The 12,575-nt window shown below is 36.3% G+C and overlaps 1 protein-coding gene across 1 annotated transcript in view; it reads right to left on the bottom strand.

Moving 5' to 3' along the window:
* LOC104079220 (chromosome unknown open reading frame, human C2orf43) overlaps nucleotides 1–12,575 on the bottom strand; it is a gene marked incomplete at its 3' end in the record, with an annotated part of 38,479 nt that overhangs the window by 15,459 nt on the left and 10,445 nt on the right. Inside the window, exon 2 of the mRNA XM_009581176.1 lies at nucleotides 4,065–4,199. Within this exon, the coding sequence (XP_009579471.1) occupies nucleotides 4,065–4,199 (135 nt within the window). The remainder of the gene's footprint in view (nucleotides 1–4,064; nucleotides 4,200–12,575) is intronic.

Raw genomic sequence — 12,575 nt, 5'->3', positions numbered from 1 at the left:
AAACTCCATTCAGATGAATTGTAGCAACAGCTAAGAAGCAATATATCAAATAAATTCAAGCTGCACATGGCTTCCAAATTTTCCTGTGACACTAGAAAATTTTTTTTTATACAAAACTTCATTTCACTTCAAAACTTCACACTGATGGTGTATTAACATTTTGGGATCACATAATCAATGTCTTCATAGAGAATTTGTTACCCCTCCCCAACTTCTGTGCTTTTTTCCATATTGCTTCTTAAGGATATAACTCAGTTTCAAAACAGTCTGAAGGGCCTACTCTCCCTGCATAAAGAAAAAGCTACGGAAACACTCTTTTGATGGACTATAAATCAATCTTTACCTACCTCTTTTTATCATGGAAAATGAACTAAGGATAGTTTAACAGATTTTAAGGACACACTATTATCTTCTACAATCCATGGGACATGAAAGATCAAACTAGAATTTTATCTTGTAACTTGGCTATTAAGAATGTCACTCAAACTTCCCTGTCATTCACAAGCTACCTAATACTGATTCAGAAACAAAACAACAGAAAATTCAGTAAACAATCTGTTCCAAAGAATAACACATCTTGCTAACACAATAAAAAGTATTTATATTATGATTATATGTAGCTCAATACTCATCTGTACAGTTTAGAAAGTTCTAGAGATTTATCTTTAGTATAATTTATCATGTGACCAAGTATATCATTAAGATGTGACTGATGACTAGCCATTTATTAGGTACACGATATTTTAATGCATCAGTTGTGTCTCTTTAATCAATTAAGATATGAATCACACTATTTCATATTTCTATAGCACTTGGCATACACAGAATATTACCAAAAATCATTAAATCATTTAATTCTGATTTAATTTTTCTTTACTTCTCAATCTTACTTTGCTACAAAGAAAAGTACCTCTGCGGTCCTGAGGAGAAACAAAACCAAACCTGTATTCTTCTATTCTTATTTCTGTCTGAGATGTTGTTTTTCTTATTTCTTATCAAACCACAGCAGATGACCACCGAATTAGACCATTTTAAGACATGGCTATGTATGTACACCTGCTGTCTACACAGCCTTTACTGGCAAAAGTCAACCAGGGTGCTAAAAAAAGGGGGTGATGGATGTGTTAAAGGGACTGAGTGTCAAGGGCTTCCTATCTAATCTCCCATTTTCCACAGCTTTTAAAGAAATTTTGGGCAAGATTGAGTCTTTTAGTCCTTATTTTAAAGTGGGATATTCATAACACAGCACTTGAATTAGCAATGCATATAAAATCAGCAATGAGTAATTTCAGGATTTGTTCATCGATATGTGTTAGTTTTAACTAGCGGTTTGTTTCCTATCAAAAGTTGAAAGGCTGTTGAAAAGCTTCCAACTGGCTACTATTCATTGCCATCAGAGGAGCTACTCCTAAAGATGGGTACTCAAGCATTTCTACTCAACTGGATTTCGTAATATAAAGTACAGAGCTTCAGTCTCCACAATTCATAATGTATTATAACGCCCACCCCCACAAGCTGAGCAGCTATACTGGCATTTTGACACAATAATTTGAGTGTGAATAAATATGGAATATTTTTTATCTTAGTTTTATTTTTCAGTTTTACCCTTTTTTTTTAAACCAAGTTTATAAAGTATTTAAGAGTAACATTGTTTAATGATTTAATTTCTTTAAAAAGCACCAAACTACTTTTTCATTCTTTCCTTAAACTGTTTTCTGTTCCTGTTTAAGGGAAATCATATGTTTAAAAGAGAGCAATCCAACACAATTTATTTTCTTCTGAGTTCACAACCTACAAAATGAAACATTCACTGATGGCTATATACCACGAAAACATGACCTGCCTTTAGTCTTGCAACTAAATCAAAAGACCACCCGTTTAACCCCTAGGAAAATACTAACTTACAGATACTAGCGTTCAGGCAGTAGCCTCTGTTTTGACAGTGAGGGCACTGAGCTATAGCGTACTTCTAACACATTCATATAGGAAACAGTAACTTGCACTTTAAATAAACGCTCACAACTTCTAATAAGTTACTTGGTTAGAGATAGAGATCAGACGCAGAGATCAGAAATCTCAAAAGAAGTGTAATGCAAATTCTTCAATGGAGTGAAACATTAAAAGAAGCTCCAGAACTTAAAAAAAAAAAAAATCAACTGTGGGTATACCTGCCTATAATTTTTACTTTTAAAGAAAAATTTGCCATATCTTAATTATGATCTATTTGTATACATTTTTCCTTTCTTATGAACATGTTTTTATACAGTAGAAATTAACCAAACGATGTAAAATACCTGCACCTTAAAAAGACTTACAATACAATCATAATATATTTGGCATGGTAAACAATTGGAGTAAGTAAGTAGGCAGGGGTTTTGGTATTATAAAAGAACCTGTTCCTAGGCAGCATCTGTTCAAGAGGCACGAATATCTTAATCATTAGGAAAACTTTGAGTCAAAGTCTCAATATCAGGCACTGAAAAGGAAAAAAGCAACACTTCTAAGATTATAAGATTTATAAAGCACATACAGATTATGCCAGTTTTAAACAAAATAAAAGAGAGCTGGAAAACTACTCTCCTTTTTGTAATTTTGCCTACACCCAAGGATTGATGTTGGCCTGCTTTACAGTCACAGCAGTATTCAAAAAACCTGCTTTTTTAAAAGCTAAGGAGGATCAAGAAGTAAAAATTGAGGCAAAACTTCTCTATTGCATTCACTGAGTAAAAAGAAGTTTCAAATCTTTTTGCAGAGTGCATTGATTGCCAGGAACAGAATTACAGCAATGAAATGTTCAATCAATGTTGCGTGTCTCTGTGGAGCATAGCTTGCAAGAGCTCTCTGAATAGAAGAATATCATACAGAAGTAAAAATGAAGGGTGTAGCTTTGTTCCATTTTCAAATCATTATGTGACATGCTTACAAAAAATTAGGAAGTAGTCTGTGATTGATGGCTGCTGTTGGAAAACTTGCTTTAGTCTTTCTGAGACTTTCAAAATCTACTTGACCTAAATATAACCAAGCGTATTATTCCAACACAGTTTGTTTCATTTTAAACGCTTTATTACTTTACAGTAATAAAGTCTGGCATTCAGTTGCCAGACTTCTATCTGTATCCCATGGTTAACATTGTACCAGAAATTATAAACCTAGTGATTTCTCACCTATCGGGAGAAAGTGCTAGTATTTGGTTGTTTGACACTTGAACACAATGACTGGCAGGAATTTTACCAAAGAAATGCAGGTTTCATGTTTCAGTTTCAAACTTGAGATTAAATAAACCAATAAAAAGGCTTAAAAGCTCGGGTGAGCTTTTAAGGTTAGTGAGGGAAAGTTATGCTAAACAGCTAAAAGAGTTTCTTCTTCAAAATTTTCAGGTTGCTTCACATTACTGAACCTTTTGGTCCTAAGGAATCATACTGATCTACTGCTACATCACTGCAGCTTGACCAAGTCCAGAGGTCTTCTGACACTAAGCAGCTTTCAGGACAGGATTCACTATCGGCTCCTCCCATCTCACAATGCCGTACATTAACAGTATCCACTTAGAGCTGGCTACCATGTCTTGCTGGCAATTTGCATCTCAAAAGACTTTTAACAGATAAACAAGCAACCTCCACCCTGCAAATGCCCCTCAGAAAGATTTACTTGCTTCCTGGAAATTTGCTAATTTAGTACAACTATTTTTGAATTCAGAGATAATTAAGTCTCTCCTCAAGTACTCAATCTTTGAATTGGACATTTCATTAAAAAATGTACTTTTCTAATCTACTCTTCTCAACATAAATACATTCTAGACCTTCTTCTCTATAACTTGTCTCTAAAGACTGCAATCAGCAAACTCTCTTATTCTCTTAATAGCACTTATTTGACTGGCAAATCTAATTTACCTAAAAATACTCCTTTCCTCACTAACCTCTCTTCTCATACAACTGTTCTGTGGAAATACAATGGACACATTTAAAAACCATGTCATGCTGTTTTTAATAGGCACAAGTTCTGCAAGTGAAATCGGGGTGGGGGGGGGGTACAAATATTTGTATGTACAAGTTATAGTATTGTACCTTCTATCATTTCCATACCACTAGGAGGCTTACAATGTCCGGCATGGCTCACAACCCAAACAGGATACTGCTGATTTAGTCCACAATATAAAGCCTGTATAAAGGTCCTGTAATAACCTGCCAGTCCAGGGTTACCTGCCAAAAAACAAAACATACAAGCACAGTCAATATTAACCTTCCAACAGCAAGCAATCTGCTTCAAAGCAAAATAAACACTATTATATAGCAATTTGTTAATTTATTTTCTCTAGTACATTTCCAATTTTTATTTTTATTTTTCCCAATTTCAGGGGTCACACTATTGAACTGCCATTGATCAATGGCACCCATGAGAAGCATTTTACAGAATCACTTTGAAATTGCAAAACCTAAAATTGAAGCCCAACACAAGAGAAAAATCTCCTTTTCCATCAGAGGTCAACCAGCTTGCTTAGCTATCCCATCAAGTTACAGATACTTGAAAATTGGGCAAAGAAACTCCCAGATTTTATAAAAATACCACCAAGACTACAGCGTGTATCACTTGATCCACATGTCTGCCCTCCAGAGTATCTCAGTGTTACCACTTCAAAAGAGGTATGTGGTATCCTGACAATACAAAGGTCTGTACTGACCCTCATTTAGGTCTGTACTGACCTCATTTAGTCCTCACTGGACTAAATTAATTTTTTCTGCTTGCAACTTCATATTCTCTCTCTTGAGATTTGAAAAGATTTGAAACTTCTTTTTACTCAGTGAACGCAATAAAGAAGTTTTGCCTCAATTTTGACTTCTTGATCCTCCTTAGCTTTTAAAAAAACACGGCTCTTAAGCTCTTTCCTTTTCAACCGTCATGCTCTAGAACCATGGGAGAATCTGTCCTCCCTCCTGCATCCCATCAGCTTTAGGGAGAACTTCTCAGAAGAGACTGGTGTCTGAACAAATCCAGCTTGCCTTGAGAGAGCAGACCACCTTGCTCTAAATCCATTGTTTAACAGTGACAATATCGACAGTCAGGTACCATTGCTGAAGTGGAAACTGAAATACTGTCCCAAAGATAAAAATATATATCTGGTAGGGATTTCAGGATTTCCAAACAAAACTCTAATCTCTATTCCTCCTTTTTTTCTCTCTCTTTTGGGTATCAGTAGTGACAGTGTCAAGGGACTTATGTTGGAGAGTAAATCCATATGAAGACGAAACAGATTTTGTTTCCTGATTCCCATAGGATGCATAAAAATTCCACAAAGACAAAAAAACATATAATTTCTCTCTATTTATTTATTAATTTTCCAGGGTAGTTCCACTGATTTCTTATTATCATTTAGACACCAGGAAAGCCCACCGTCTTGGTTAGGATTGCTCAGTTACATGTCTTTCACTCATATACTAGGCAATTCTTAGTTTGGATATCATCAACAGCAAAAGGCGGCAAGAGCAGTATTGTGTAAAAAACATTCACTTTTTAAGACAAAGACATCCCAAAATAACACGGATGTATTACTGAAAGGGTATGAGAGAAAAAAAAACCTCACTAAAATTGTGTAAACTCCTTTATATCAGTCTGACTGTAATAACAGAGGCTGAGCCATCTAAGCATTCATAGTGACAGAGAAGAAGAATCAGAGCTGTAATCAAATTAGTACTTGTAGAAATGGTGTGTGGAGATAAAAACTAGGTTTTTATTCCACTTCTTCCCTTTCTATAGTGGGCATTTTCATTTTTTCTTCTTTTACTTCAACCCTTCTGCTCTTCAGGTATCATACAGTAAGCTCACTGCTCTCCCAAGAGCATTCCCTCAGTCCAGGGCTTCCAGAACGCAGCCTGCTCGCCGCAGAGCAGCGGTGCACCAGGCACCAAAGCCACCCCCAGCACAGACACCTGCGCAGGAGCCGATGCCATTGCTCACACCAGTGATGATACAAGGGCAGAGTAGGGAAGCCTTCCACTCTAGGTAATATATCACACATGCTTCATCCCTCACTTACATGTGAAAAGTGTCTCTGATGGTTTTTAAACCTTAATAAAATTACCGATCTTAAAACAACATTATTTTTACTGGAGTACACAGATTTGGAAAAAAAACAAAACAAAATACCAAAAACCAAAACCCACGGTATCAGTTATTGTATGTGCTAAGCATCTCTTTGTAAGCTTAACATTAAAGGAGAATTAAAAAAAAAAGTTGTTGCATATATAAACTCCAGAATGCATGATCAAATTTTTGCTAACTGATTTCCAGAAAAACAATTTAAAATTCACAGGGGTCACACATCCATGCAACTGCACCACATTTTCATACGTCAAAAATATACAATATAGAGGGCCCCAGAGACAATAAAATCAAATCTAGACATCATCTGTCAAGCTCCTTGGATTGATGTTACGTAGAGGAAACCCGTCTTTCAGCAAGGTTGAAGATGAAAGTAGCAGGAAACCAAAATAAAGTGTGTCTTTTGTAGTACAAATGGTCATGATGTTTTGGCACTACGCTTAGTCCTGGAATATAATGCAATTAGATATTTTGAGATCAAGCAATCACAAAATTAATCTCAAAACCAGCCTTTTTTCTTTACATTTTTCTCTCCCTTAATAATGCAAAACAAGGAAAGGGGGAAGAAATGGCAACAGCTGCCTTAAACATTTCGGTGCTCTTTCCCATCATCAGCCAGGTGAACGTAACATGTAAATGTTCTCAGGATTAAGTCATCAGCTGAAGAGCAGTGAAGTAAGAACTGCTTATTAACAGTGAGGTTTTGCATCAAATAGTATACAAACCTCAAGGCACTCTAACACTTTTTTGAGGGAACGGGGATTTTTATCCTGCGATAAACGTGATATGTATTTTAGGCAGGTAAAAGAGAAGATCCATAAATGCAAAAGAAACCCCCTTTCCCCACTCTTCATAAGCATCTGCTCGTGGTAAAAAACATTCTGAGGGGTCAGCTGTCAGAACTGCTACTGATACTTTAAAATGCCTGGAAGGGGTATGAATGAGAACTGCTGGCACAAATCGAAAGGAAAATCAACAACAAAGATTTTAACAGCAAAGATTTCTATAGAGAAATCACCACTTGTAAAACAGCTATAAATTTATTCTTTATTGAACTTTCAATTTCAATGGAGTTATTCCAGATTTGCACTGACTTAAGTAAATGCAGATTAAAAGTCCCTGCTCTTGAAAGCTTGCATCTGCAATATTTATAAGTGGAGAATGTTTACCTCCTAATATAGCTCAAACTAGCATCTCTGCAATTTCAGTCATTTTATATGTTTTTACTTTAGCTGCTATCTGCCAAAATATTTTAAGGAGAGCAAACAAAAAAACTGAACAGATAAAGATTTTTTTCATACAACAGAGTTACAGTAACTGCTAATGGAAATAACTGGGGCTTAATACGCACAGCAGACTGTGATCAACAATATTTTGGGCTCATCTACTGCGATTGAAATATTATTCAATTAAACTATTTTATTTTATAGAAGAAGAACTACCAGGTTCATCACAAAGGCACCCAGGCAATGCAGTGCTCATTTGTGCATTTTAAGGATTTCCCAGTACATCAAACCAAAACTGCCTAAGTTCTTTCACTCAGCAACCAAGTGTCAAAAAATGGAAACCATAAGTAAATGCAGTGTTAACCTCCATGATTTGAAGGTTACTCCAGTTATTTGAATACCACATCAATCCTCAGACACCTCAGGGCACCTGAATCATTCATGCATGCCAGCAAATCTCACGTTGCAGTCATCTGAACCAAGAAGCACATCTCAAGCAGTTACTCTCAACTGTGCTTAATTTTCAAGAGTGTTTATGTTGTTTCAGAAGCCTTTTAAACAATAGCTGTAAATGGTGACCATAACAGAAAAAGACACAAAACTACAATACACTGCATATTAGTTTCATTTGCAAAAGATTTCTCAGCATTTCATGGGAAGAGTATGTCAAGGGGACAATTTGCACAGTGAATTAGAACACAGTGGGGCCACTTTATTTGTTGTACTTAAAAGTTTCAATAACCAAAGGACTCTTGCCACCTTTTCTGTTCTTCTCCGTAATACACAGCATTTCATCCAGCTATTCTACATTAAGCCCAAAGTTTTCTATTTTTAATTTGAAGACAGGAATCCTTCTTCCTCTTCCGTTCTGTTCCACCCACAGTGAACGCAAAACGGTACAGAACGACTGAATGTGCAGAGGTGTAACTTTGAGCTATATTAGGAGGTAAATATTCTCCACTTATATATACTGCAGATACAGGATTTCCAGAACTGGAACTACTACTCTTTAATAATCCACATAGTTAAAAACATGAAAATTACTTATAAACATGCATTTGCCTGCCTTTCACTTTCAAACACTTTTTTTGTTAATGCTTTTTCCACCAAATCAAGATTTTAAATACCTACCACTTCCTTCTTATGAAGACAGCTAGCAGTGGAGAGAGAACAATTTGTATGAACTAAATATCAGCCCCAGGATATCACTGGTAAAGAATAACTTTTATCCCGATTTCACATGATTTCCTATACAAAGTGTCATAAAGTCAAACTTGGCCTGTCTTAAAATGAAATACATACTAATATTTAAGATGTTGCACTTCAGTTATTCAGACTCGGAAAGTTTAAACTTATATACAGTATGCCGTCAATGCAATTCAACCGGTTTAATTCTCAATGCAAAACAACAAACATATAATGCTCATTTAAAAAGTCACAGACCATAGCTACTCCCCACAAGCCAACGACAGCTTTTGTGGCTTACAAATTGTCATTTGACATTGTACATTTTGAATTCTTCTGCAACAGAAAATATTAATGCAAAATGTAAGCTATAATTAAGAGAGCACTAGTGTTAGATAACCCTGTGCAAAAATAATTCGCAGACTTACTGAGGAATGTACAATGTAAACAACAACAGCAAAATGTTTCAGGTTAGAAACAAAGATACACACCAAAACATGTAGGAAGAGCCTTCTGTTCAGAAAGGGGTAGGTCAAAAATATATACAGCTTTCTCAAATGAAATTGAGACTAAAACACAAAATGAAAATCATTCGTAGCAGTTCTGGAAGGGATATTTAAATTGAAATGGATTTATTTAAGCAGTCTATAGTAAATGCCAAGAGTGGTGGGGAGTGAAGGAGAAGAAATTCATGTGTAGCTAAATCATCCCAAACAGCGACAAGGTTTCTTGCATCTCGTTTTGAAACAAGCTTTTGGGTTCTGTGTACTGTCCTATGAGATGTTCCCCAGTGTTTTCAGTCGTGTCTCCAGAAGTCTGACCATCTGTGGGAGCAGTAGCTGGCATTCAGCTGTGGTGCTTCATGCACTTCTCTAGCAGTTGCTTTCTGACTGCTCTGGGACCTCAGCAGGACCATAAAGAATAAAGGCAGCTACATGAATAGAAGAAGGGAAATACATAGCCAACAGTGAGTTTACAGAGAACTTTGAGGAACTGGAAAATATGCCAGCAATTACCATGAGTTTAATTTTAGAAATAATCCACAGTTTCAGAATCAAGTACGTATGCTGCAGTATTTACAGGATTATCTCCTGCAACAAAACAAAATGCAGACCTTTTTTTTTTAAAAAAAAAACAAAAAACATGAGCAGCCATAAATCAAATTTGAAGTCCAGGACCACACAAAAATCATTTTTGTGGCAATGATTCTCACTGCCTCTTCGCAGAGCTGCCAAAGCTCCCAGCTTCAGCTCGAAGAGCCTAAATGACAAGTTCCTCACTCAAGGAAACTTAATCTGCCTTTGGCGTCTGACCAGCCACCATGGAAGAAGATGCAACTCCCCTATGTTAATGAATGGAAAGCAGCCCACGCAGATGTCAGAAGGATTTAAATGGAGCATGTAAAAAATACAATGATGTTCTCACACTTGGGAGAAAACTGCAGAAACTGACACCACGGCTGATGATCAGCCCTTAAAAGGAAACACAGAGGTTCCTCTGACATGCGGGGTCAAGGGATTTCAAATAAAACATGTCAAATAACATTTGAATGATCATCATAAAGTTACGTCAATTAAGCTTTCACCTGTTTGCACATCTAGGGGACTGGCGTTCTTCATGCTGTATTCCGTTTATAGTCTGTGCACTAGGGGAGCAGCATCAGCCAAAGAGCAAACAATTACAAGGACGTTATGGAGAAACATGTGAAAACTCTGTTTGATCCTCTCTAACTCTGGAACCATGAATTTGGCTGGAAAGCACCTTAACATATTTGCTTGGGTTGTGAAAATAGGGATTCTCAGAAGGATTCAGCCAGGTGCCTGTAACACAGCTTATTAGAGAGGTTTTTCAAGAACATTTCACATTTTTTCTCTCTCTCTCTATACACACACACACACACACACACAGTTTTTAGCTTATAAAACTTACATATAGGATTTTATAATACACATTCTTTACAGGCATTTTGCAGAGCAAATAAGCTTGCCTGTTGTTCTTTAACAGTGTTCCACCTTTAGGACAAATGTGGGTTCATTTACCTCTAAAGAAACCCCATGGACAGCCTGATAAACCTGAATTAACCTAACACAGCTGGTTTTGCCCAAGTGACAATTGTGCCTGAAGCCTGTGAATAAAAATTCCCAGCTAGAAGTTGTGACAGGACAGCACATGCCTCTCTTCTCATATGAATGATTAACAGCATCTCTCCAGGCACGTAAGATACAAAGTCTGAAATCCTGATTTTGCCCACTGCAAACCTACTGGACTTTGTGATTAAGTGATATTGCAAGAGTTATAAAGTCCACAGATGTATGTCAATAGTTACCTCTAATGTCTCAACCAGGTAAGATAGGTACATAAATACAAAAACCCCCTTGATTTTATTATTTTTTTTAATACACCTGTAAACTAACGGTTCTTGCAAGGGATTTAAGATTGAGATACAAAACTGAAAAAACGGAGTTCATAATGGAATAGTGAATTTCTGACTACATTTTTTAAAGGTAGAAACCAGGATTTTATAGCGCTTACAATTAAATAATTTTTGTTCCATTTTCTCCATAGCAAATGAAAAATTAACACATCTAATTGGGTCTCCTGGTACACACCTACACATACAGAGTCTCTTAAGCATCTGCTTATGCAGATGAAGACAGATTTAACTACTTTTAACACCCCAGATGTGGTTGGTGTCTCTGATCCAACCTGTACTACAACCGATGCTGGCGGAGAGGCTGCAGTGAGCTCTGCACTGGGTCTAGCATTCCCAGCGGCAGTTTTTCAGTTGGCTTCAGGGGCTGAAGCAGAATTGGACCAGCAGAAAGCAAACCTCTTTCTGAAAGAATGGGGGAGAACAAAGAAAATGTGCGGAAGAGGAACATGAGATTTGGTGTCAAATGGGTTCACAAGAAAGCCTATGAAACACATCTGAATAACAACAGCCCTGATGAGTTTTTTTTCAGGAAAAAGACAAAGACAAGAAAAACAAACAATTCAAAACCAAGATAACCACAAATTATTTGTTTTATGCAGATAAACAGCTCTGCAGATTTGATCACTTTTGAATAATATACAAGGAGGAAGCAAACAATACATTCAAAAGGCACCAGAAAGTACATTTTCAAATCTGTATCACAGATTTCTCTATGCTGTACCGTTGGTCAGAGTTATGAAAAAGAAAAGCATAGGTTTGCGGGCCTTGGGGTTATTAGGTTTTTGGGTTTGTTTTTGTTTTTTAAGATAGTTTTTAGAATAAAATAACAGATGGGAAAAAATAGCAACGGGGAACCTGAAGACAGCTAATTTCAGAAAAAAGACTGAAAATGTGTTTCTGCAATTTTTGTGTATCGAGACTGTCAAGGGAATGTAATATTTGAAACAAACAGTCTCAGGTGATTTTGTAAATTTTGCATTTGCATTTGTTATCAGTCTTCAGAAACGCAAGACAAAAGAAGAAACTGTTCTGCATATGGATAAACCAAGATTTACCAATCCACAACCTTAAGAAAAAATTCTTTGCATTGACACCACTGTATCTCTAATTGAGGAAAAAGGCCTTATAGTTAGGATATTAGTACTGGTCCTGAGTAGATGCTCCATGAAGACTTCAACCCAAACACTTATTCAGGCAAACACTTTCCTCATTCATAAACACAAGTCACTTCACAAGCACAAATGTTTAGTCATTTAAGACCTATCGTGAAGAGCTTCTGCCTCTTAAAAGAAGGCTGTGATAATAGATATAAAAGATCTAACAACTTAAAGGTGGAAGGCAGTATGTAAGTATGTATTACTACATATTTATTTATTCTTATGGGAGTTTTTAAATCCATCAAGAATAAGCAAGGATTGTTTTCAAAAATGGAAATCAGGACAATGATCAAAATCTTCCATCATGCCTGTAACAGGAAAACAAGAGCAAGAGCTATGACTTACTGAATTTTTGGCTCTACTGTTTTCCATAGATATTGAACATAATGGGTCAAATTTATTTCTAATATAGCTTCAATGATCCATAGGAGTTACTATTGGGATAGAAATGAGGCCATGTGTTAACTAGAATCTGAA

Source organism: Fulmarus glacialis, unplaced genomic scaffold, assembly GCF_000690835.1.
Source record: "Fulmarus glacialis isolate BGI_N327 unplaced genomic scaffold, ASM69083v1 scaffold23237, whole genome shotgun sequence".
Classification (NCBI taxonomy): domain Eukaryota; kingdom Metazoa; phylum Chordata; class Aves; order Procellariiformes; family Procellariidae; genus Fulmarus; species Fulmarus glacialis.
Note: the sequence above shows the minus strand (reverse complement) of the source record. Positions and strands in the feature narration are given on the sequence as shown.